Source organism: Labrus mixtus, chromosome 13 (assembly GCF_963584025.1).
Source record: "Labrus mixtus chromosome 13, fLabMix1.1, whole genome shotgun sequence".
NCBI classification, from domain to species: Eukaryota; Metazoa; Chordata; class Actinopteri; order Labriformes; family Labridae; genus Labrus; species Labrus mixtus.
Window position 1 is genome coordinate 2,599,960 of NC_083624.1, and position 27,185 is coordinate 2,627,144.

Genomic DNA, 27,185 nt, shown 5'->3' on the forward strand with positions numbered 1-27,185 from the left:
TTTTTCTGAATGAGATGTTGAACTTGTAAATTCATAAAAACAAAGCAGATTTTTACTGTTTCATGAAACATTGTCTTGTTATTCAGAAATTACTATCTTGTTTTTATATATTCACAAGTGTATGCAGAACGCTTCTGTATGAATGCTTGTTCACCTGATTTCAACATGTTTGAATCCTCAAAGTTTGAACTACATATCATTAAGAAATGAAAAACACATCCTGTTTGTAGGGAGCCACAGTTAACATTTAGTAGGCTGGCATTTTGTGAAAGATGAAAAAATCTATAATAAAAAAATGTGCCTTAAAAAGGTCAAATCTAGGTCAAGATAACGAGGTGTGTAAAATGTTACTAAGTTTGGAATATAATGTATTTTGACATCATTTTGTGTTGAGCATGTCATTTCCTCAAGTAAAAACAATAAATAAAAACGTTTTGTTGTTGAGTTTTTGCCTTTTCGGGCTTCATTGACGGGACAGTGGATAGAGTGGGAAACAGGGATGAGTTGGGAATTTTGTGAGAAAAGGAGCCGGGCAGGTCAGGGTCACTCCAGGTCGGCCTATCTGGAGGGCGGTTGGCCCCGGACAACAGCCCCCCTACTTGGTACGTCTGACATATCCATTATGTTTCTCCAGCGTCACAAAACGTTTCAATTTTTGATACAAAATGATCCCTTTACTCTATTTGTGTCATCTTACACCAAAACACAGCCAGTGTCAGAGATTCATTGAACGTTCTTGGTTTTTAAAAATCTGTATGTACTCTGTTAATGAGTTTAGAGGAAACCTTTTTAGAACTCAAGAGTGAACGTTGGTAAATAACACCAGCAGATCATGAAAAGACGCCTCTAGTACAGATCATCCTTCGCTTTTTGATGTTTGGATCCGACACTGATTTATGAAATTAAATTCACTGGGTACTATCAGAACAGAGTACAGCTCTTTGTCTGATTAGAACAAACTTAACATCCTCATCAATTCAAAATAAAATCAATGAGTCAAAGGAATAAAGGATCATCTGAGCGTGTGTACCTCTTGGTGGCGTTCTCCTGGAAAGGGTAGATGACCTGTCCGTTCTGGCAGAGCTCGCAGATGAAACCTTTCTCTCGACACAAACTGCAGCTGAAAACATGAGAGCTGGCAAACTTTATCACCTTGGCGAGGAAGGGAGCCAGTTTCCCGTCAATCACCTGGAGGGAGAGAACAGAGAACAGAGAAGAGACATGGTCAACACAAGAAAGATTTTAAGATGTTAGTTCTGTCTGGTCTGCTGAGAAATACAGATCTGCATAAAACTCTATTATAATGCTGTCATTGCTGGGTTGTGAATGGGATACTCTCACTCTTTAAAAATCAGCGTTAACTGCTTCATCTACAAAGGTGATTTAAGGTTATGAAGCAGTCAACAGACCAGGTTGTGTTTGACCTCAAAATCTTAAAACATAAAGAATCAAATCTGAATGTCATGTCATGACTCTAAAAAGTGAAAAAATGAGAGAAACCGTTTTTATACAGTTAAATTAAATGTCTTATATTTGTAGGAAACAGGAGAGAAAGAAGGGGAAGAAACTGAAGGAAGGAAGAAGGAAGCCATTCATTGAAGTGAACGTCTTTTAATGGAAACGCTTGGGAAGTTTCTTTCACAAGTTAGGAGGGGGGGGTTTGACTGGGTGTGTGTGGGGGGGGGGGGGGCTGGAGTTGAATAGACATTGGATGACTCACAGAAGAAGGACAGCAGTTAGTCAAAGAAGCTCAGACTTTTTACAGGAATAAAAACTCTGTATGTTGGCAAAGCTTTGTCATAATACTTCATATTGCAGCGTAATGAGACACTTAATGTTGCAGAAAAACAGAGCATGGAGTAAGAAACAGAGAGAGAGAGAGAGAGAGAGAGAGAGAGAGAGAGAGAGAGAGAGTCTGTATTCAGATACAAGTGGTTCCACCTGGCAGAGCTCTGGACCTCCCAATTATAACCTCCTTCATGCTGTTTGTTACACGACGAGGACGAGAGGAGGAGAGGAGAAGAAGAGGACGTGAGATGGAGCGAGGAGGAAGAAAACACACACACACACACACACACACACACACACACACACACACACTCAGAGGAAACACAGCACACGTACATATGTATAGTGATCTTGTTTACATAGAGCAGGAACAAAGTCTGTGAAGCCGTACATTAAGATCGCTGGCTGACACTTCAGGCTTTCACCATTCAAACTCAGAGTCTGTGATGAAATGTTCAACCTGGTATAATAAAACTATCGATCTCAAACCAACATGAAGCTCCTGCTTTAGCTCAGCTTTTCACTAAATCACATCTTTGAGTTACTTTTTTCACTTCTGGAACTCGACACCGTTCAGGATGGCAACCACTAAAGCTCTTTTTACATATGTACTCCTAAAAATGTATCAAAATTCTGGTGCTCTCCAAAGGATGAGAAGACATGACGTAAATGGAATAACATGGAAGTGGCAAACGACCCAAATGAGTATGATGTCAATGCTAAATGTGTAGTTTGTAATACAGTATTTTGTAAAGCATAATGACCATATGAATTATTGAGTTCTGGTCAAAAGTGTGCTACATGTGAGGGCTGTTAGCCGGGTGGTTGGGGTGTGCACCCCATGTACAGAGGCTGTAGTCCACGAGGCGGGAGGCCCAGGATCGGATCCGACCTGAGTTCCCTTTCCCGCATGTCGTTCCCCAATTTCTTTTTCTGTCACTGATTTTCAAGTAAAGGGATAAAAAGCCCCCAAAAAATAAGTCTTTAAAAAAGTGTGCCAAATGGTCAAAGTGACCAAAAACCAAGAAAGATCAACTGAATTTACATTTGAGTCCAAATAGACGTTAAAGAAATTCAATTTAAATTTTCTTCTTTTCTTTCCTGATTAACAGAAATATGCTTTTAACTTGGGCAGAATCAGTTAATCACTTTTACAGGTCTATTTGTCAAAAAAAAATTGTTCAGCAAGCTGAAACAAATCGAGAGCTAAAAGTTATATATGGATCATTTCAGTGCATGTGTCGTGTCGTGGTTTCAGACAGTTCTTACACAAGTCTTGTTGTATGAATCACTCTTTGTTAAATAAAGATGCTGGTGTATTGAGATCTGAACTTTGAAGGAAATAATTTGAACCTGTTTGTTCTGCCTTCAGCACAGATGATATTTCTCACTCGTTTAATGTTCTGTATGTGGCTGAGGAAAAAGCTCTGTCCAGGTGATAGATGTTTCCAGGCGGACAGAAATACAGACGGACGTGCAGGTACGGACGGTGACAGACAAATAAATGTGTCCCCCTCTGCCCAGCGCAGCCGCGATCCAGTCCTGGTCCAGCCCGGTCCACATGACGAATGGCTCTCCTGATGGAGGCTGACAGGCTCAGTAATTAAGTCGCTCTATAATTGGACTGGGCAGAATCAAACGACTGGCAGCCCAGCTCTGGTGGCTGACTGGTACTCTGGAGGGACGATGGGAAAGAGGGATGGAGGTACAGGAAGATGGATGGATGCAGAGTAGAGGAGGTAAACGAAGAGATGGAAGGAGGAATACTGAAATAAAGGAAAACGACTTCTTCTATATAAACGTCCCGATTACCAAGAAAAAACAGATTTGCCAGTTATATCATCACATACTGTATATCTGACTAACTTTGCACATCTCCTGTTCCATGTTTTTAAAATGTTTATAACCCAGATGTTACTGCTTGCTATATATATATATCCAGTGACTGTTTTATTAGCTTCACCAAAAGTACCAGAGCAGCTCTAACACACGGGGTCACGCTGGGACAATCCCTCAGACAGAGACTCACAGCTTTGACCCTTTAATTTGTTCACTCGCCAGAGTCTAAACAGGACAACAATTAGGCCAAATATTGATGGCCGCCTGGAGTGTCGGGGGACCAACACAGACAAACATCTCAGAGACCTCGGAGTTGGAAACATTATTTGTTTGAATGTGGATTCTGCAGAACAACTAAACAGTCCACGTTAGGGGGGGTCAACAAGAAAATTGGAGAGGTTTATATTTTTTCTCAGATTTTTCTTTATTCTTTTTTCCTGGACGGTATTATCTCGCCAGGTATCTTCGATCTAAAGCTGTTTTTAGACCTGCACAAAATTTCGAGAAAATGTCAGTCAGCCTTGCCTCTGAAATCTTCCTGAGTTGCTTGTCACACGTCTCTCACAGCGGAAAGTTCGTCTGATGAAGAGGGCGCCGGCATCGGGAGGCAAAACATGCTTGGCGGATGATCAACAGAGTCTGATGCTTTAACGACAGTTTTCCCTTTATATCAATGCTACACGTCTCCTTCAATATGAATGTCAATGCGGGGGGGGGGGGGGGGGGGGGGTGAGAACGACGTGATCCCACCTCTGTACTTCCATCTGAGGTAGTAACGGAGGCATTACAGGGGGCGAGACGGCATCAGAGGAGCCAGCGGGGGAGAACAGCGCATTGTGTGTGTGTGTGTTATGTGGAGCTCACTCTCTGAATTCACTGAATTAGACTTCACACACTGGAACACTAATATTACGTCATTGATGAATCGATATGAGCGTACGAAGACGGGAAGGGCGGCTGAGTTTTGTTACGCTGTTTCAGAATGTTTTTACAGCTGCTGAAACTCAGGTCTAACTGGAGGCTCTTCAGGTCATTACATTTGACTTTCTGGTGAATTCACTTCTTTTTTAAGTCATGTATCTTCATGTATTTTTGTTTGTATTAATGGCTGCTCATTATTAGTCAGAAATTGTTCACTGTGCTGCTGCCTCTCTCGGCCAGCCCAGGACACTTGAAAAGAGATTTTGAATCTCAACAAGCTTTTCCAAGAATCATTGTCCTTAAATGATTCTGCTGCTGGACTGACAATTTCCCTGCTAACCCTTAGCTCTTCAAATCTAGTCAAGGTGGCCACCTGAGCCTCTCATAGGATCTTCTATGAATAACAAATAACAAGAGAAAACATGAAGGATTTCATCTAGAGTTTAAAAAACAAAGTGCAGTGCAGTGAAGCTGGATAATTCCTTTACTACATTTTGACACATACTGCATATTCACGATGATTGTAGAGCGACACACGTAACAAAGCCTGCAACTGTATTCATTTCCTTAACCCTCTTTCCCTCCAAACATGCCCCAAACGCACACACAAACGCGCACACACTTCAACTCCTCTCCCTCCATCCATCCTCTTAAACTCCTCCCCTCCAGTTCAACCTCTCTTTCTGCTCCACGCAGAGTCTTTGTGCTCCAAAACCTCCTAATCCCCTAAAACTGCTGTTTAACAGCCGCTCGCCTGCCCTCCTCTCTCCCTCTCCCTCTCTCTCTCTCTAACAAACACACACACACACACACACACACACACACACACACGCAACACACCACAAACACACACACACACTGGAGACTACCGCAGCTCCATTGAGGAACCAGAAAGCCAGCTGGGATTACATGGCTGGAAAGAGCAGGGTGAGCTCTGTTTGGATAACACACTCTCCGCTCCTCTGCTCTGTCACACACACACTTACAGAGAAGACTTGATGCATGGATGTTGACAGTGTACCCACGGTGGAGTCTGTCTTTTTCAGGGAGTTCCCCGCAGTTTTTTTGGGGGGAACCCAACCGGATGATAAGACGAAAAACAGCAAGAGGACTATTTTGTTTAGCCAGTGCCTTTGTGGTGGATCACTGAACAAACCTTAAACTTGTGACACGCAATAAATAAAAAGCATCATTTAAAACTACTGATGAAGGTACGACAACATCTAAATGTGGTGTTGAATAAAAACAGAGGTTGAGATTGAAGAGATGATAGTGTGTTAATTTGGATTTCCACAATAAAACCACAAAAAAACTTAATTGAATAAGAAAACTACTTCTTATTACGATCATTCATGTCATAAAAGCCTCGGTGAGGAGTCATGAAGTGGTGACGTGGTGAGTCTAAATGGAAGGGAAATCTGTCAAGAGGACTGATTATCTTTTTTTGTTAAGATATATACAGTATATTTGGCACCAGCAACTTGATAATTGTATCACCTGAGTCAGGACAATATCGATATTGTGAGGGATATCGATATTTTGTCCGATCGCAAGTGAACAGCCGAGTAATCTCTCAAAAAAAAAACACTCTAAATATCAGTTTGTATGAATGAAAATAAGGTTATAGAGTTCATCATATCTTGTTGTTTACTTGTCAGAGTTCTCTCGTGGACAAAGTGTTTCTAAAATAACTCCAATCCTCGTTTCTTTACATCCACATCTCGTTACTTATCGTTCAAAAAATAAACAGGGTATTGACTTGTTTTCTTGTTGACATATTTTCACTCTTTATTCTGATTTAGGACATGACAAAAGGAGGGAAGCTCAGCAGGGTGTTGTTACTAAATATGATTCTATCTTATGCAGTTACAGTTTTTATGCTCTTTCATTCACTGTGATGGGGAGCGGGACGCCTGGAAACACGATAACGCCAAAAAAAAAAATTCTGTACTTGCATGAGATCAGGTGTAAGGCTCATCAAGGATCAGAAACAAGTAGCAGGACACAAACAAAGCTCAGAGACTTCTAATGTTTGTTCACATGTAGCTCCATAAAAAAACACATGACGCTCCTCTTTAAAAAGGTGCTTGTTGAGTTTTAAGTTTGTTTTTATTTATGAACCATTTGTCCCCACTTCCACATGAGAGTAACCTTCATGCTATGCTACTTAGCCCTCATCCTACATCGCAGTGTTGTGCGTTTGAGCTCCACCTGAACTCAAAGCCCTGAGCAGAATCTGGAAAACCTTCTGAGAACATCTAACATTTACTTAAGAGGCGTCTGTGTGTGACACACACACACAAAAACCCTAGAAACATTCTTAAAACCAGTGAAGAAAAAAAGGGCAGTGTCCTTAGATAAACACATATGTTTTCTCCAAATGAACTGCCTCCTTATGGGGGGGGGGGGGGGGGGGTTCGGGTGGAGGCTATTTGTCTGGTGAGTGAATAGACTAGCGTGGTCCTGGGTTTAGCCAGGGGAGTTTAGCCTTCGCTGACCTCTGAGCTGGAACAAAAAAAGCCACGTTGATTAAGAGCGTCATTTTATTCAGGAGGTGAATCAAAAGAAACAAGCTTGTTAATATGGAAAACCAATTAAGAGGCAGAGTGCTTGAGAATCTCCAAAGGGGGGGTGGAGGAGGGAAGGAGGGGAGAGGGGAGAGGGGAGGAGGAGAGGGAGAAGTAGAGACTCTTACCAAAGAGGCCTATTGTTAAAATTAGCCCTAAATCACCAGTTTGGACTTTTTATGAGTAAATCAGAGTTTAGCAGGGAAAGAGTGGCACACACACACACACACACACACACACACACATCACACACATGTGCGCTGAGAGTGTGTGAGGCCAAGGGGATGCTGGGAAGAATGGAGGGATGTCACGCTTTGTTTTCCTGCCTGTTGATTTTGAATGTGACCAATTAGTGGAGCAGAGAGACACAGAGTGTGGGAGTGGAGGAGGAGGAGGTAAAAAAAAAAAAGGAGGAGGAGGGGGTTCAATCTCTTTCAGCGTGAGAGTCCGTCTTTGGTCGAGCTCTGAGTCAGACGGGGGAAATGGGGCAGGGTCCAACACAATGAACATAAAGACAAACAAAAGAACTTTTCAGTCATTTGTGGTCGCTTTTTCTCTGACCCCCCCAACTCAGCTCGAGGACGAGATACTGAACTGCTGAGAGGCCACAGTGTGTTTCTTTTTTTATGTCATCTCTGCTAATCAAAGAATTTCTGTTTAGTCATACGTTACTCGTACAACACTTAACATTTTTAGACAATCCTTCTGTTTGGTAAAATTATTTCAATGGAGGACAAGTGAGTGTTTGTAATTACATAAGAAATATACCACTTAAAAAAAAGTGATAGTGCACAATATGTCTGGATAAACGCACAGGGCAGTGTTCAAGTTTTCCAAGTCACTCGGTTTGAATGATTTCCCCTGAGACTTTTGTTTTCCTGAATCAGGACACAAATAAGTTGAGCCTATTAGAGGGTATTAGCCTCTCATATCATTGTTGTGACAGGCACTTGCCAAAGAAACAAAGAAGATGTTGAATAAAGGATAAGACAAAAGACATTCCCCCCCCCAAAAAAAAAGTCTCACCAAGGAAAGGAGTGTTTCTTGTTCCAGGAAGTCAAACGTTGTTGCTAAATGTCGACATGCAGGCAGCAATGTGGAGCTCTTCGACTTAGCTACACCTGCAGCCTTGAAGTTATCTCAGCTACACATCTTCAGCATAATTACAATACAACAAGCTCTCAAGAGAAGAACCTACCAGGTGTGAGGTCTGAACTGAAACCAAATAGCTGAGCAGCCGTTAACAAACATGTAAGCGATGTGTGCGTACCTGCTGCAGGTCAGCCAGGGAGTAAAGGTGGATGTGCTGTAGCAGGTATTCCCTGGGAAAGATCCTGTGGAAAGACACATGAAGAAAACGTTTAAATGTAGAATATTAGAGTCAGAAATACAACACAGTGTCAATAAGATATCAATACATCAGTCCTCAAAAAAGGCAGCTGGTCTGGCAGTGGAGCCCAGTTATGCCGGTTTACATTTAGGTTTGTTTAAATTATGTGATCACAAAGGAGAGACCTCCATCGGTACATTCTGCATCGACTGTAACTCGACAACTCACAATTTTAGCCTATTAAAAAAAACATAAATGTAAAGGTAGAATTTATTGTGTTTTATTTGCATTTTTCCTGCCAAACACAAACTGGCTGAGTGATTTTATTTGCATTTTTTTTTTTTACATTACACATATGTGAATATTCATTGGTCCCCAACCTGGGGTCGGAGATCTCCTGGGGGAGGGGGAGGCTTTGTCTGTTCTAAGGTTGTCAAAATTATATTTGCTCATATGAACTAAAATCATGATAACACACTTGATGGTTCGTTTACACAAAGGTCTTCGGGTGAGAACACGTGTGTGTCTGCGTGTGTGTGTGTGTGTGTAGGTTTATTCTGTTGCACCATAGTAGAAGTTTACTTGGTTAAAAGTATGATAAGCTCCAAGGAAAAAAAAGGTAGGTAACCAGTTCATTAAATGACTGACTGCCGCTGATAATCTGGCACTGAGTACACACAAAATGATAAATGGGTAATCTTTGAAACACATTAATATGGAACCATTACCACAAACACATGAGTATTAAACTGAATAAATGTTGATCCACCTCTCAGACCGTGGTGCTCAACTAAGTCATCATATTCATTTACAGTCAGCTGTAGCATTTAATCGTCTAACAGTGTTGGAAAAACAAACACAGCAGAGCTTTCAGGCAGGTGTGGGTTTTTTGTGTGAGCGTGTCTTTGAGTACGTGTCGGTTGTTAGGCCTCCTCTCAGACCACTAAGATGGACGGCACCACTTTTAAATCCTGTCTAAGCTGTGATGAGTGTCACCAAAACACAAGTATGTGTATGCATTGATACTATGTGTGTGTGTGTCGTGTGTGTGTGTCGTGTGTGTGATCCAAACGCCTCATGGTGATAGGCAGCACTGATTAACTTCTCTGTTTGGTATGTTACCAATGGTTACCACACCAGCATTCATAAGACAATACACACACAGTCAGCTCAATAGTCAAACAACAATCAAACACACGCTAAATCTTTGTTGATTGTGTAGCCAGGGTGCAGATGAACACGCCCTGAAAGTGTGTGCTGACCTTGATAAAATAACTTGAAAACTAACACATTTAAAGATTAGATTACAAACAGAAGACACACCAGTCCAGACTGACATTAAAATTCTCTTATCACAGTGATTAGGATTATTTACACAAGGAGGGTCCAACCTGAGTAAATGTGTGAGTCAGCAAACCTGAGAAGTCCAGTGTGTGTGTGTGTGTGTGTGTGTGTGTATGTGTGTGTACAAATACAATTACATGGATAAGAAGAACTAATACTTTTAACTTGATATTACTGTAATCCCATCCACTAAACACTACACTTGTGAATGAAAGCCTGCTGGTAACAGTTGTTATTTTAGCTGACAAAACTGACCAGGAAGACGTCGCCTTGAGGTTACTTCTTGGCCCAGTGTTGCAATGCATGTTGTAAAAAAGTTAAGTGTATGACATTTATTCTCGTAATTTATAGACCAAGCTGCGACCTCTGTGGAAGTGCTAAAAAAAAAACAAAAAAAAACCTGCAGTTCCCCAAATGTCCACTTGAGGCTGGTTCTAAAAACCAGGGAAACCCCATTAGAGTCCAGATTAAAGGTCCCATATTCTTCTTTTTCTGGTTTTATATGCCCTTTAGTGTGTTTTCCAAGTGTCCTGTGCATGTTCAGACACATCTATGTGCAAAAATTCAAAGTCTGCAGAAACGCAGCTTCTCCTACCTCCTCCTGTTAGCTGTAGCATTAGCCGCATGTAACGCTCGGTTCTAGCCCCCCTCGAAATAAATGTGTCAGTGCGGCGTCATTGTCAGTGTGAGATCACTGATCTAAGCTCATTGGCTCGTTGTGGCCCTGCAGCTCATGTTGAAATTTCCGAGAAGCGTGGCTGAGCAACTGACCAATAACGACAGAGCGGATCGGCAGACCAATCAGAGCAGACTTGGCCCACGTGGGGTCTAACAGTGTGGGCTCAACAGAGCGCAGCTGACGGACTCAGAGCGTAGAGGGAGCAAGGAGGAGCAGTACATGAAAACAGACACTTTTTTCGGACTTTAGCTATTGTGAACGTACAAAAGTAGGTACATAGATTAAATATACGAACCCCAAAAAGGGAATAATATGGACTCTTTAAAATGCCCATTTTCTCAGCAGAAATAAACATGTTTAGCGCCTGGTACAATAAACGTTTTAAAGTCTCTATAGCTCATGACTGTTTCTGTTTTTGCACCAGATCACCTTAACACTCTTAGTCTTGCTGCTTCAGGTTTAGTTTTTTGTATTTGCATTGGGCTTGAATTCACCGATCCAGAAACCAATGGTTGACGTGACTGACACTACATCCATGTTTAATTCAGTCTAAGCAATAGATTCATTCCCTATCTGTGTAAGTGCAATAATATTTCTGTCACTAAGATACGGATGTCAGAACAACTTAACCATTAAAGTTAACTTAGTATACAATTACATTAGACTTCTTTTCCCATGCATTAAAAAAAGCAGGTTACATTTTTTATGCAACACACTATCAAAGATGTACTGTACCTCAAAACAGTGTTTGGGAGCTCCTTCACAGGGCCAGAAACCGCCCATGTTTTCTACCTTATACCCTCCAGTGCCTCGTGTGTGTGTGAGTGTGTGTGTGTGTGTGTGTGTGTGTGTGTGTGTGTGTGCGTGTCTGTCTGTATGATTGTGTATCTGTGACTCTCTGCCTGTTTGCAACCAGACATCTCTCCTCAAATCCCCCCCTGAAGGAGACTAATGACAAGAGGAAGGTTTTAGCGCCATGGCCCTCATCAATCCTGCAGTGTTTGGAAGTGGCGGGGCACTAGCCGGCACTAGCTAATGGGACAGAAGTAAACACAGAACATCATGATGCTGCTCGCCTCAGAAGAAAATACCCCGAGGTTTGGGTCAAAGCTACTCGGAGAGCCCTGCAAAAAGCATAAAAGTTGACAGAGGTGACTGACAGGAAGCTCGACTGGGAGGATTAAAGTAGAATGAAAAAAGTTGTGATACAGTGAGTCTTGAATCATCATATAGAGACAAACACTGATTAACAATGTAACACTTCTTAGGTACATAATCATTGTAAAGGTCAATTTGTGCCATTTAATTTTCAACAGTACAAAGGCTAATATTAGCATGGCTAGCATCTGACAGCTGATGTTTTTGTAGTCTTTAACAGTCCGTCTTTTGATGTGATTTGTACGCTGCTTTGTCAGCTATACAAGTCTATGATGCAATGTAAAGAATATAATAATGGCCTTTTAAGTAATTTTATTTTGTGTACAGCCTATTTTCATCCCCTGTAATGAAATAATCAGTTCCGCCAAGTTACAGAGATGTGTTTCAGATCAATGCTGAGATTTAAATATTATGTATTTATCATGGTGTTTGTGCTGTTACCATTCAACTGTGTTTCTTTTTCAGTGTCATAACCCGACTCATGGGCCATGACAGAAAGATGGGAGGAGACACGAGCTACCGAAGTAAACGAAATTAAGCCAATAAACTAACAATAACAATGGTTATGAGGTGTGATAAGTCTGTAACATCAGTGGTGTGCGTGTCTACTCCTTACACCTCTGAGAAGAGGAGGGAGAAGAAGATGAAGAGTTAGAAGGAGAAGAAGAAGGACGTAGAAGGAATTGGAAATTACTTCCAATAAAGATTGTTCTCCAGAAATTAGTTTTTTTTTGCATTGCTGAAAATTTAGAAAAATTAATTTTTGTAAACAATCTTGATGGAATATTAATTAGATTCCTGTGCTTCTGCGGATGTGGATTTTTACCCTTAAACATGGCCTGTTGAATGAGAGTATATTGCTGACCTGGACCGGGGCAAGTAGCATCCATCAGATAACAGACAAGGCTTTCAGAGAGGAACCCCCCTCAGATAAACATTCACCCCCCCGACCATCACACACATGACCATATACACACATCTTTCATGTTATAAAGCACACAAAGCACAGGAATGCATGCAGATAAAAGTTGTGGCAATATACATTCATGCACTCAAACATACATATGTAACACACATGAACATATCACAGCAGGAGATGTAAACAGTCTGTGTGAAGAAGTGTCTGGTCAACATAACATTTTAGTCCATCAGTCAGTGGGATGACACCGGCTGCTGATGTTAAACATAAGATGCTGATGTCTCCTGTGCAGATGGCTGTATCATCAGGGTTTGGGGGAAATACTAGAGATCTCAATTAAGAAACTTTTCTTAATAGTGCTTCAGGCAAACATCTTAGACATCAGTGCTTTCTTACCTTCGTCTGAGGTCCTCAGCCACAGTCGCTCTGCAGCTGAACAGGTAGGCCCGCAGCGACTGGAGCTGCTGACGGAGACGCAGCACAGTGCTGAGAGCCTCACAGTGCTCGTACAGACAGGGATTGAGCTGCTGGACGTCCAGCAGGGGCTCCTCGTACACAAACTCCAGGAACTCCTTGGCCTGTTTGGACACCTGGAGGTGAACATCAGAGTTTACACGAGGATCGCTGCAATTAAAGTTAAAATGCACACAAACGAGTTGTCTATGATCCTTAAGGATCCCCAGTCAAACTTATTTGTTTTGCTCTGACTAAACAAAGAAATATAATGCGAAGGTGAGTTGGTTTAAGAGGAGCTGTTAGCTGTTTCTTTTTTTAACTTTTAGCTAGAGCAAGGTTAGCGTTTCTCTTTTAGTGTCTTCATGCTCAGTTACACTTAAATGTTTAACTGTGCATTCATATCGAGCTGACTGGCATTACAGTTGTATCAGATTTGTCATCTAACTCTCAGTAAGAAAGCAAATAAGTTAATAATTTCCACTTATCTTCATCCATCTGCTCTACAAAAAGAACAATAATAAGAAGGCATTCTAACTGTATAGAGCCGAGTGTTTAAACAAAAGAAGGGGCGCTGTTGTTTGTGGCAGGTTGTTTCAAGTACAGTATGATATTAAATATGATTCACAAAGTCCAGTTTGAGTGGTGCAGCTATTAAAGTGTGCAACACCATAAAACACCACACAGCATTTTAGTACACTGAGAAAGAAGTTGATAAATGTGTGTTCACTGGTCACTTCATGTATGATGAGATGATGGATGTTTCATTTTGTCTTTGGGTGATGTCCCACCTTGTGCTTGCTGGTGTCCCAGTTGCGGAGTAGGCGTGCTGGGATGAGGAAGGAGTTGTCCTGATGGCAGCTGTGGCAGTAGTACCAGCCGCTGTAGCAGCAGACCTTCGCCTTCCCTCTGGAGAGACCAACCGGACGCTGACAACCTGAAGGGGGGGAAGTCATTGAATTAGTGTGTGTGTGTGTGTGTGTGTGTGTCTAATAAACACAAGTATGATACAGTATGATTCAAAATGAGTATCTGTTATTATGAGGAAACCATTTTAACCCCTTTTTTGTGACTCAAGTTCAGTCTCTTTCACTTATTGCAAACCCACCATGCGATGAAATGATTGCTTCCATAAACATATCCTTGATGAACTCCTCTATTGGTGCATTTATTGTGTCCAAACTGCTAAATTAGACCGAAAGTGTTGCACAAGTAAGCGTTTAGTGTTTAACAGCCTGCTCAGAAGGCGACAACAACAAGATAAGGAGGACCATAAGGTTGATAAACAAAGAACCTGGTGTTAATATGTGTCCGTTTATTGCCCCTCAGTAAAAACTCAGCTAATCGAGACGAGCGAAACCTGTAGATAATACACATTGAAGTCTGAGTTTAAAAAGTGACTCTGACCCCAATAAGGTAATAGCTTTTATCATAACCAATAGAAAGTGATGATAAAAAACTGTGACAACTGGATAACTCTGCTTAAATGTTGTAGAGAAATCATTAAATAAAGGGTGTTTATTCTTATCAGGGTTTTCATTTCCTATTCCTATTTCTATTTTTAGGTTTTAAAGAGGACACGTTAGACCCCTTTTCCACCTTTTCAAACACTCCCCTGTGCTCTAAATGAAACATCTGTGCTGCGCTCTGGTCAAAATATAACATGAATCGAGCATCAGTGGAGGTTTGTGATCCTGTGTAAACCAGCTGTGTGTGTGTGTGTGTGTGTGTGTGTGTGTGTGTGTGTGTGTGTGTGTGTGTGTGTGTGTGTGTGTGTGTGTGTGTGTGTGTGTGTGTGTGTGTGTGTGTGTGTGTAACCTTTGTGTCTCAGGTCTCAATCACTAAACCTTAAGATGGTGTATCAGATTCAGAAGTCCTGTTTGCTAAAATGACAATTTCACTCTTTTGACGTTTGGTTATTAATTGGAGATGCTGGAAATAGCAACAAGATAACTTGTGACTTTTTTTTCATTCCTACCCATAAAACTCCTGAAAACACATCATCCCATCAGGATGTCCAACACTGAGTCGTCCGCACGATTATAACATCAGCATCCGCTTTTTTGTCAAAATCTACCTGCCGGATTGATTTAACGTAAGCCCTTCAATAACAGAGTCTAAGTTCTTTCTGTAGCCACAACACAGCAGACTTCAACAATAAAGCATGTTGTAGACATAAAAGACCAACAGATCATCAGCTCCATTCAGCCTGATAGCCTCCCCTCTCTCTGCTTTGTCTTCAACACTCTTTAAAGTTCCTCCTCCGCCCAAACACCTGAACCTTTTCTATGATCACACGCACACACAAACAGCTGAGTGACGCTGCACTTCAACAGGTGTCCCTTATCCGCAAAGAAATCTCTGAGAGGACGCGGAGAAAAACAGCAAATGAAGACAGGAAGAGAAGAAAAAGGAACAGGAGATTGCTATCTCGGTTCTGGAAGACATAGGCATGTAAAGCTACAACAACAACAAAAAAAAAAAAGACGGACGACAGAGGAAGAGAGACGTGTGTCAGCCTGTTTGTGAGAGGGGCTTTAAGGCTGGAAACAACACAGGCCGAAAAAAGGAGAATAAAAAAAGAACGAGTATAAGGATTTTGAAGATGAGAGGAAAGAAGTTCCTGAGGAGAAGGAGACTGACATCAACCGAGGACAGATAAAGGCAGACAATAAAGAGATGTTAGTCCAGATACTTTTTTTTTTTTTTTTAATCGGGGACAATCATCTGACGTCTGATAAAAACAGACAATAGTCTAATCAGCTGGATTCCTGTTTTATCTGAGCAAGAGAAAAACTCATGATGGTGCACCCGTCAGCCACACACAGACTGTATACTGAATGAATACATTGGTGTAAGGAGTCCAAGGCTAAGAGGGTAACTTCTTTGAACTGCTAGATTTGAATAAATAGCATACCTCAGTTATAGCCCCTCCAAAGACTCTTACAGTATCAACACAGCAGATTCAGAGAGGTTGGCGTTTTATTCGAGGCGTGTTGTTTCTTTTCTGTTTCACTCATAGACTGTAAATATTAAGAGGCGCTGGAGGCTAATCGGCAGCATGCTGGAAATCCTGTCCCAGCCTAACGTTCAGTCAACCTAACGACAGCTGACAGCTATAGCTGAGGCGGGTTTTAATCTACTTGACGAACCGTTACAACGCGCCCACCTGTCAATCATGTCAGCTACGCGCCTACCTATGGATAACACCTACCAGTCATAAAATCAAAATGGAGCTGTTTTTAAAAAAAAAAACAAGATCATGTTCTCTTGCACTTGCATGAAGAGAACTGTTTGAAGATATTAGTCATTGCACACACACATTGTATGCAGAGCTCCTGTTGTGTGTAACTCAAATTCTAAACTCAAGAGTGCAAGGCAGAAGTCATGATTGGAGACTTTTTGGTTGCGCTGCTGACATCACTTGTCAAGGAGAAGCTTTCTAACAATGGTGCCAACCCAACAACCCCCATCGGTCACACAATCATCCTGAACGTCAGATTGGTCCCTCCCAATAATCCCAAAGGAATGCCTCTTTATAGCTCTATTCCCTATTCTTTGCTTAAGACACAGTTGAGTGAAGTTTTTTGAAGGGCAGCTTTAGTTAGGTGGCCTTTCAACTTATATGTTGTCTCATGTGGTTAAACTGTACAAACTGCATTTATGCCCCTCAAACATTTGATCACAGTGTGAGTCAGACAAAAACCTCCAGATGTGGTCTGGCTGCTCCAATCTCTTTCTCGTTTTACTTTCTCCAAACACAGCAATAATCTATAAATTATCAGGATAAATATAACCGCTTTCCAAAGTTCAAACAATGGATATTTATTTTTCTTCTGGTGAATTTACTGCTTGTGGATACGCTAGTGTAAAAGACAAGAAAGTCTTATCTTTTTGAAGAACCCCTGATAAAACACACGTGTTTAAATCATATAATTAAAGCAGTGAGCTCATGCTGTTGTTGGGGTGGATGCTCTTTGAAAAAAACCCACAGTCGACTGTCTTTGAGCCAGAAGGCAGAAAAACAGTGTGTCACTTCGAGGAAACAGCTGACCGCCAGGCCGCCTTTCTGGCCAACCGTGGCTTGATTTTGGTCAGCTTCTGCCGGGACCAGAGGGACAAAGACACATACGTATGTGGCCTGAAAACATTCGCAACCTTAATGACAACCTTTAACCTCAAATTCCATATCATGAAGACCAGAGGAGAACACACCCACATGCACACAGAGAGAAAAAATGATTCTATGCAGGCTACAATGTGCACACAAAAAAACAAGCTGTAAAGCCAGAACAGATAATGTACGTGGGAATATGGACAAACAAGAACAAAACAACACCGAGCATTTAAATCTGATCCGGACCAAAACCTCAACAAGCAGCAAAACAACATCAGGAGCAGTCAGGAATTCTCACCAGTGACCAGAGGAAACATTTAAGTCTGAACCAACGAGGACAGATTGTAGCACTGTCTGAATGCATTTATGCAAATAAGGAAGAACGTAGCCAATAGAGTATATAGATCCATAAAAAAATGTTTTACTAATCTTTGCATGAACTGCCAAAAGGAAAGTAGTTGTGTGACGTCAAAGTATGCTGCCAACATTTAGGCTTCAATACTTTTAAATCACATTCAAATATGGCCATTCAATATTACATTAAATACTTCACAAGTCGGTAGCCTAAAAAAAAAAATGGTATTACATAAATAACTCTCAGGAGTATCAAGCTCAGTATAAACAGTGTTTTTTAACCGAGTTTTTGCAGTTTAAATAAATAAGTAGATAAATATACCAGAAATACATTTTTAAGACTGGAGGTTGCTACTTGGAAATAATCAGTTTTGTTCCATCCAAATGAAACATGGTTGAATTGGTCTGGTAACCTTGTTAACATGGAGATGGATACCAGGGTTTTTTGTGTTATTGTTTATATTATCGTGTAACACATAACACTAGCTGTACAGAAAATTTAAATGATTTTTATTCATTTTGCTACGATTTATTTTTTCCATATTCGACTTGCTAATACAACCCTAATGAGTACGGCTTTTCTTATCTTGAGGAGCAACTATTAACACTCTGTGCTGCTAAATACATCCTCCATTATCAGCAGAGAGTAACAACTGCTTTCTCTGCCTCTCTCTGATCTTTTATGAGTCTTTCTGGGACGAACAGAGAGAGAGGGACGGAGGGAGAGATGAATGGGAATTCAAACGTGGCTCAAAGGTCCACCGATTCTACCGCGGCTCTCTGTAGTGAGAGAGGGTCACTTTGACCCGCCCAGGACGAGTGAACGGAGGAGAGAGAGAATACAGATACAGGAAGAGAGAGAGAGAGAGAGAGAGAGTGAGAGAGAGAGAGAGAGAGAACATGAGGGCAAAAAAAGGCTCACACTTTCATCTGCCCGCCGCAGGTTTTAAACCAACACACGGGTTGTGTGTGTGTGTGTGTGTGTGTGTGAGTGAGCGTGTGTGTGTGTGTGTGTTATGTACATATGTTTGAATTAAAACTGAGGAAGCAGGAGAATCCTGAGCTTTGATGTGTCTCATTCACAACGACCGAACACTCAAATGAAAATTGCACAAATGGAGAGTACTATGAGTAAGACAGGCAGTGTGTGTGTGTGTGTGTGTGTGTGTGTGTGTGTGTGTGTGTGTGTGTGTGTGTGTGTGTGTGTGTGTGTGTGTGTGTGTGTGTGTGTTCGGGGGAGGTGGGCAGAGAGGGAGAGACTGTCTATCTTTGATGTGAGCCCACCTACTTCCTCAGTTCCCTGATACCTACTGATTACCACTTCACCCAAAGCTGCCCTGTCCCACAGATTCACATGGTCCGTCGGGGGCCTGAGAATGTGCTCCAGTGCTACGACATGGGGTCACCAAACCCCAGAAACACACTGCAATGTGTGCGTGTGCATGTGTTTGTGTGGCGAGGGGGGTTGGTGGGGAGTCATGGTCTTCAAACGAACACTGAACGATTTCTTCAAAGAAAACAAAACCGCAGTAATTCAAAAGTGTAATTAGTTGCATATATTTTACATTTTGATGTTAAATAACCAATCACTGGATATGTATAGATGGATGCAGGCAGCATGCATATGCAAAGGGCAGACATGAAACAAGTTCAAAGAGAAATCAGAGGAAACTTAAGGAGCGCACTGACCATTGGGCACTGCGGTCGCTTCCATCAAGAGATCCTATTTAGATGAGCGGCTTCATATATGAATAATCTCTTAGGCGTTCATGTTGGCATAACAAGATGAATGTTTTTGATGATGCCAATGAAGCTTAAAAGGACAGCGGAGGTTACCACCGTCGGTCAGGTCTACAGGTAAGGTAGTGATCGCTTTATGTCAATGTACCTTTTTTCTTCCATAAGACCTAAGTGACCCTGTGATGTCACAGTGTGTAAAATAGTCAATTTATCATCAACAATAAGACAGTTAGTGTGTCTCTCATCAATAATGGGCTACAATAGAAAAAGCATCAAATCTGAAGTAAAATGTTGACTTTTTTTTTATAAGGCCAATGCAGAAGTTTTAAAAACTGCAGTTCCACTGTTGTCCACTTGAGGCAGGCTACAAAAACCTTAAACTCACCTTTATGTTAAAATGCCCATTTTACATAAATAATGTAATAAACAATTCAAAATTAAAGATTTTTACAGCCTACCAAAGAACAATTTTTGGTATCTGTAGCTATTTTTTTGTATTCATAAAAATTGTATGGGAGTGATTTTTTTTTTTTTTTAATGAATAACGTTTCTGTTATTGATATTATTTTTAGGCTCACAGTTATGCATACACTTACATAATTAGGGATGTTTACTGACAGCTGGATGTGCTGTAACTGTTTGCCAGGAGGCTGCAGAGGCCCGACTCAGCTCTACCTCTTTGCCATTGTTTGGCTTCATACGCCTCTAGAAGTGACCAGTGGGTGACATCACTGGCACTACGTCCATGTTTTTTTTTTTTTCTTCTTTCCAACAAATCACTACAAAAAGACTAATATCTAATTGATAAGTAAAGCGCTCACATCTGGAATATATTCATTACATTCATGGTAAGTTGAATTCAGTTGAGAGAGTCTGGTGAGTAATTAAGGCGATGCAAACCTTAAGATAAAGCAGTTATGGTGCCATTTTAAAAACATTGTCGGTTAATTCCGACTTCAGCTGAACAAGTTTAGTGTCTGACAATAAAAAGAAACAGAGCTCACAGTTTATGCTTAGAGCAGGTAATGAAGATTAAGATAAATTAACAGTTTATTTTCTGATTATTGAAGCAATGATTAGCAGACATAAACCATTTACTGTGTATAAGAGGAATACATTTTCAATTAGTAGAATTAGCTGACATTGCATTGTTCCTTTTTTTTGCACAGATGTTGCATATGTTGTTAGAATCATATTTCATATCCAGGTTTATATCTGATATTCATCTTCTCTCTCCACGCCTTTTTTATCAGTTCTTATTTGGACAGTGAGTTTGGAGACATACCTATGTGTTCAGCACAGAACTGTTAAAGCGGCTAAACTCTCAAAAAGGAGTTAAAACAAATGTTTTTTGGTAACAATATTTAGCCTAAGATTTTTACTTTAAAGCTTTTGAAAATTTGATTTAAAAACAAATTGCATAATGGTACAAAATCACCGAAAACCTCAGCTTCAAGCCGATAAATACACAAGAACTCTGCACTCACATTCAGTTCTGAGGCTTTAAAAATTAAGATGGTCTAAAAGACTTTTTCAGGACCTTTTAAGTGAGACTGCGGGAGACTAAGAAGGGATACAGTCAAATTAATGAAAGGGAGACAGAAGGGGACAAAAAGAGGGAAAGGCTGTGAGTGTGAATGAACTGGTGAAATGGAAAAGAAACAAAGAGAGGAAAAGGAGGGTAACAAACGCACTGAGCGAGCAGAGGTGTGCTCTGTATAGAAAATGGAGGTATCCAGCTGTCCCTCCCATGCAGCTCTACCCAGAAACCCTTCAATCAAACAACTACGATCAAGCCTGACCACTGCAGCATCCCGGGGCCGCTTTCATTCGCTCTCATTCATTCATCCATTTTTTCCTCTCCTCCGGTGCTTTAAGCCTACCAATTATCATCAGTTGCCCCCAGACGGCCTCTGTCCTTGTTCCTGTTTCAGCTGGCCTTTCAAACAGCCCTGCATTAATAAGCCAGTTGTTACAAATAAAAAAGGGAGGTGAGCGGTGATTATTCAAAGCCCTTCTGAGAGAGGGCGAGGAAGCCCACGTTTCACACCCACGGAGAGTAAAAGCACCGCCTGCCATTTGTGGGACTGTCCAAGAGCCTGGCAGGAGAAATAATAAAGGAGGGAGAGAGGCTGTAATGGTTCAAGACATGAAAAAAGGCTGAAGAGTGAATACAGAAAACACTCAGAACCTCTGTCTGACAGGAATACAGAGACAGCGTCATACATACAGAACCTGTCCAACAGGATGAGAATTACAGAACCACTTAAATATATATATTTCAAATGACTCAGAGTGCAAGAAATGTTGTACTCAGTTTACAGGGGTTTTCAGCTGGTGCAAGGTTATTACACCTTTAAATTTAAAGGTCACATATTGTGCAAACTTCACAAAACCATGTTTTTCTAACACTAATATGTTTACCTAGCCTGTCTACAAAACCCCACAATTATAAGAAGAATTATAAGAAGAATAAGAATAAGTAAATTCTCTCCGTCTTTGCTTGCTCTACTTTTCAGAAAATGTGTTCTCAAACAGGCCGTTTGGAGATTTTCCCTTCATGACATCACAAAGGGCGGTATCCCCTCCCCCGGGTGGGTGACACTTCCACAGCAAGGTGTTTGTTCTGGCCTCTGAGTCTGCCTTCTCATCTAAACAATTGGGCATGGTGCAAGGAAGCTAAAGCCACCCAAGTCCTTCCAGAGAGGGGTGTGGTCAGACACAGCTCACTTAGCTCACTTAACTTAAAAAGGAGATGGGTAGATTTAAAAGAGCTTTGCAATCAATTTCAAGTTTTAAACATTGACCTTTAAATGTTGTGTTAACTTTTTTTGTGTACTAGAAAACACACGAGGAGCAAAAAAAATCAGTTGACTGTTATGTCTGAACATTTCCACTTTGAAAATAAAAGGTCACACTGATAGCTACAGATTGAGACAGGCCTGGCCTCCTACGTCTAATCCTGTTCATTCGCAGGGTGGTGTAATACCAAAACAAGGGGTATCAGAGGAGAAGTCAGATGTAGCTCCGTATTGTTATTTGCAGGTCAAGTTTTCACTTTAGTTCTAAGGTGTCAAAGTTTACCAAAAGTTTAGCAAACATCAGCAACATAATAACAATTGTGTGACAAAGAGTGTTCTGCGTGTCTTTGTATTTTTGGGGTGGGTGTGTTTGTGTGTGTGTGCATGTCAGTGTTAATGTGTAGGTCATTTACCTGCACATCTGAAGCTCTGAGCGGTGAGCCCCTTCTCCACAGCCAGACAGGTGAGAATACTGAGGAAACTGGTGGTGACTGACTGCCTCTTGGCTCTCTGGGCATCCCTCTGTCTCCTCTCTCTGGATGGTTTCGATCTCAATAGCACCCCCTGGAGGCCTGGAGCTCCTTCCCCCGGTCCTCCTTCCTCTTCTCGGGCGGGCCTCTGCGCTCCGACTGCCTCCTGCAGGGCCTCCACCCATTCTTGAGCCTTGATCTGATCATCTGCCCGCAGTCGGAGCACCTCTTTCGGGAAAACTACCTGGAAACTATCACCTCTATCCGTCCATTGCTCTCCGTTCTCTGGCTCCTGATCGTGCTGCACAGCCGAGCAGGAGGACAGAGAGTACTGAAGCAAAGGCTGGGACACAGACCCTCGGCCCTCTGTGGCAAAGGCCCGGAGAGCAGACCTAGTCAGGACGAAGGTGAAGGCTCTCCAGTTGTTCTGATCCATCAGCTTGTGGAGCAGACCAGCTTTGAGGACGTCCTGGCAGCGCTGGGTGAACAAAGGAAGGGTGGTGGGTCTGCTCAGGACACCAGGAAGAGACTGCTGAGAGAGCAACGCCTCTGCGGAGGTGGGGGTGTCGCTGTCTCCATCAGGCCTGGTGTCGAGCCCTGAAGGAGACGGCGATGAAGAGGGGGACATGGGCGCATGAAACTTTACAACCGGTTGGTGTTCTGATCCACTCTTACGCTGGCGGTTCTCCTGCCTCACAGGTCTGACTGCCTGCACCTTCTCCCACATCAACCGCCTCCACTCCATCGCCTCCCATTGGCTGGCCGCCCTCAGCTGGAGACGCGTGCTGTTGAAGAACAAAGCCTGCAGCGTGCGTTGATCGGCGGGCTGGGTGATCTGGCCCGGCTGGCTGCAGGGAGCTGGCGAGATGACGCTCTGGCAGTGTGACAGAGAGTAGGCGGTTCCCAGCTGCCGGTTGGCGCTGCTGTCCAGAGTGTAGAGCCGGAGCTCGCAGGGTGTCAGCTCGACGTGGCAGGCTGTCCAACGGCCCCGGGGACCCTCACGCTGCTCCATCGCACCATGCTTCACCACAGTGCTGCTGCTGCTGCTTTTATCTGCTGGACAGAGATACAGAGGAGGAGAGAAACAGGGAGAAATAAGATGATTAGATCTACAGGGTTGAGACAACAAGTGGTTTCATTCTGAAATAAAACCTTCAGACTGTTACAGGTATTAGTCTTCTTCTCTGAACACAAACATATAAAAAGCTTACTGTACTGTAAGAAAGCTTTCAATCAGTACTGCAATCTTATTAAACGACTAAAAACGATCAATTATTAATCTCCAGGTTTGACAGGTTGCTAGGTTTGGTTGGCAGTGCACTTTCTAGATGTTTCATGAAATCTAAAGGTCTTTTCCACCTACATACTTCTTGTATTTTTAGTGCATTCCTTCTGAACAATAAAATGCTTCACACAAAGTCTTTATATAAGCAGTGGAAGCAGTCTCTGGGTCTATGACTCCAACGATGAAGTGCATAAACCAAAGAAATCTGAACATTAACATAACTGTAAGATAACATAACAAACATAGATTTTTTAACTTCACTTTTTATTGCCTTCTTAGAATTTTTTATCATTCCACTATTATCTTGTGAAATGTTTAAAATGCTTTTTGTGCCTGTGTGAGGCACTTTGAATTGCCTGTGTCTGAAATGTGCTATATAAATTAACCTGCCTTGTTATAACTAATTTTAACTCTTTATAACTTTTCTTCAAGAGTTATCTTTTTCTTCATGTCTGTTTCAAATTCCTCTTAAAAACAGCTTGTTGTTCATTTTGTAAATGATGATTAAATAAGCAATGAGGCAGTGTATCACTTCAACCACTCAATGATAATAGAGATGTAGCAATGATGTCCCCCTCAAGTAGTTAGTGTGCACCCCATATACGGAGGCTGTGGTCCTCAAAGCGGGAGGCCCGGGTTCAAATCCGACCTGTGGCTCCTTTCCCACGTCATTCCTCACTCTCTCTCTCTCAGATTTCTGACTTTATCTATCCTATCTATAAATAAAGGCACAAAAAGCCCCAAAATAAACCTTCTAAAGTAGCAATGGGCATCTATCCACCATGTCATCCAAATATCAACACTTCTGGCTGCAATAAAACCAACATGGCGAAGGAAAAAAAAAAAGCCAAACTTGAGCCTTGAACCCGGTCCACAAACCAGCGAATGACATCACAGACGCTACATCTGATTCATGTTGACATCTGACATTTTTCACTACAAGCCACCGCAGAGGGACAATGTGATGTTGTAGGAGGCATGTTTCCTTATATTCTAGGATAATGGACTTAGTGTTTACCTCACTTTTATATCGAGAACTGCAGGTCAAGGTGCTTCATATTGACTGGGATGTGTTTTTTTTAATTTGTATGGAGAATGATTTGTCGGTGCAACTGTTTCAAACTTTGTATGCAAGCATGTCTATTTAATTATTAAAGCACCAACCAGTTGTGGTGCTCGTCGTATCCTTTAACTTGATTTTTCCCGTCATGCCGATACAGCCTGTAGAGGGTCAACCCCTGCTGATCATTAATTATTAGCCTCATCTTTCTAAAATGCTTCCCTTACTAAGCCATACTTTTGTGAGAACCCCACTGAGTGACTGCCAATCATTTTTGGATCACAGTTTCCAGACAAGCCTCTTTAAAAACACTCCTGAACCGTAATCCAATTTAAAACCATTGATCCAAATGCAAAGGATCATCATCCATTCACCAGTAACTTGCAGAATATGCCTCTGGAGGTGCTACAAGGCGAGATAGACGCAGCACTCAGCGGAAGTGGTGTTTTTAGCTTTGTAGAGGAGGAACTTTGAGTGTTAGGGAAATACAGATCAATGTTAAGGTGTATTTTTGCTGCAGAGATTGTGGGAGGAATTATTTTTATGCTTTTTGCTGTGACTGGATCTCCACGGGAATCTACTGTGAACTGACTGCTGTGAATCCAAGCTGACTGCAGCTGCCATCCTACATAAGAGGAAAACTTCAACACTAAAGTACACCAACTTTGGACACTACATTTTGGACATCCAAGGCTAAATTCATGTTATTAAACTGCAATGTTGTTAATCCTTTGATGAAACCCTTTCTCCAAATTCCTTTGAATCTGTAGCCTTTTTTATCTCAGGAACTTGAGTCTAGCTCCAATTTCCTACATAAAGCAACTTATCATAGGCTTATCAGAGGCTTGCACAGCTTTGGTATTTTGGTAAGAGATAGTCATGCCTGGGTTCTCCTCTGAGAATATTTCTTGTCACCACAGCACCGTATTGTTAAGGAGGCCACTGGGCAAACTGTTCCATTTCTATATCTGAAGGCTGGAGGCACACCCTCTCCCTATTTCAGCTCTTTCTCTCCATGCCGCAGCTGCTCAGGAGGTTTGTTTTCACCATCACTGATGTCTTTCCTGTCACTGTGATTATGGTGTGTTTTCTCCTTGATAGCGGAGGATCCAGACTGAGGAAGACAACAAGCACAACCTTTGCTAGGAAGAAAACTGGGCCATGAGTAACGCTGTCAGAATATTATACTAGAACAACAGATCTGTCCTTTAAACAAACAACTTATATATACTGAGTATATTACAGAGAATGCAGGTACTGTGTAGATATAGTCCCACACTGGCAATATTTTCTTGAGCATTTGACCATGAAAACAAATCAGAGTTTTCCACACAACAGATACACATCGACTAAGGACAACATTGCATGCCACATTATTTGCAGATGGGTAAATGTTTTTTCAACAGGGCATGCATCGCCCAATAACAATCATCAGTGCATCCCTTATCTAAAATAAGACTATCACACATTTGGTTATAAAATGACAGTCATTTTTTTTGGTTTAAAGGACCAATATGTAACTCTGACACCTAGCGTTTAAAATGGGGACTGCAGTCCAAATTCAAAACATTGGAGAGAGCCGTCTCCCCCCCCCCCCCTCCTCCCTCGAGTCATTGTGCTCACAGGTTGACATGTCGCGGACATTGAAGCTTCAGTGTTTAGCCAGGTGCACCTGCATAGGTCTTGAAATCTTTCCGCGGTCCAACATCTCTCCAATATTCAGAAGCCTCTCAAATATTTATCCTAGTTTTACCACGTTTCTACGTCTTCGAGCTTATTTGTAAATGCAGAGGCTTTTTAGGTCGGGTAGAATCAGCTGTTTCTGAACAAGTACACTCGCCCGTTCTCATCGCTGCAAAACTTGTTGGTTTGACTTTAGCCTGGAAAACCGAGGGGCGCAAGGCAAAACGGCCGTGTTAGGGTGCCGCCTACTTCTCTGTTCCAAAACCAAAACAAACCATTCTGCACCGAAATCGAAACTTAGGAGGAGGACAAACTAGCTGCTGCGTTGTTGAGAGAGAAGCCAGCACTTCAACAAAGCATGCTTCCTTAATGTCTGATGATATACTAAGGTAATTTTATCATTTAATTCAGATCTTTAGACAGTTTCTCAGCTTTTTTTCTTTTTGCATGTAGTGAGGCTCTGCATCACAAAGTAGATGGTTTACATTCAGTTGAAACAGTGACAGGAAAAAACGTCTAATGCAGCCCAGTTTGAGGTCCTTTAATGAGTAGACAAGTTTACTTAAAAATAACAACAATCACCTTACCCCACCCCCTGAACCAATCACACATACTGACTCAATTATAAACCCCTATAGCAGCAGCAGTCTAATGGGCACATATTGCATTTTGTTTCT

General features: G+C 41.8%; 1 protein-coding gene across 2 annotated transcripts in view; it reads right to left on the reverse strand.

The window, feature by feature from the left end:
• Positions 1 to 27,185, reverse strand: part of plekhm3 (pleckstrin homology domain containing, family M, member 3) — a 40,734-nt gene that overhangs the window by 3,758 nt on the left and 9,791 nt on the right. Inside the window, exons 3-7 of one of the 2 annotated variants that reach the window (XM_061053150.1) lie at positions 22,424 to 23,533; positions 13,790 to 13,935; positions 12,942 to 13,135; positions 8,386 to 8,449; positions 1,031 to 1,188 (exon numbers count right to left, since the gene is read on the reverse strand). In XM_061053150.1, the coding sequence (XP_060909133.1) occupies positions 1,031 to 1,188; positions 8,386 to 8,449; positions 12,942 to 13,135; positions 13,790 to 13,935; positions 22,424 to 23,533 (1,672 nt within the window). Of the gene's footprint in view, positions 1 to 1,030; positions 1,189 to 8,385; positions 8,450 to 12,941; positions 13,136 to 13,789; positions 13,936 to 22,423; positions 23,537 to 27,185 lie in introns of both variants that reach the window. The other variant, XM_061053149.1, reaches the window with a different exon arrangement.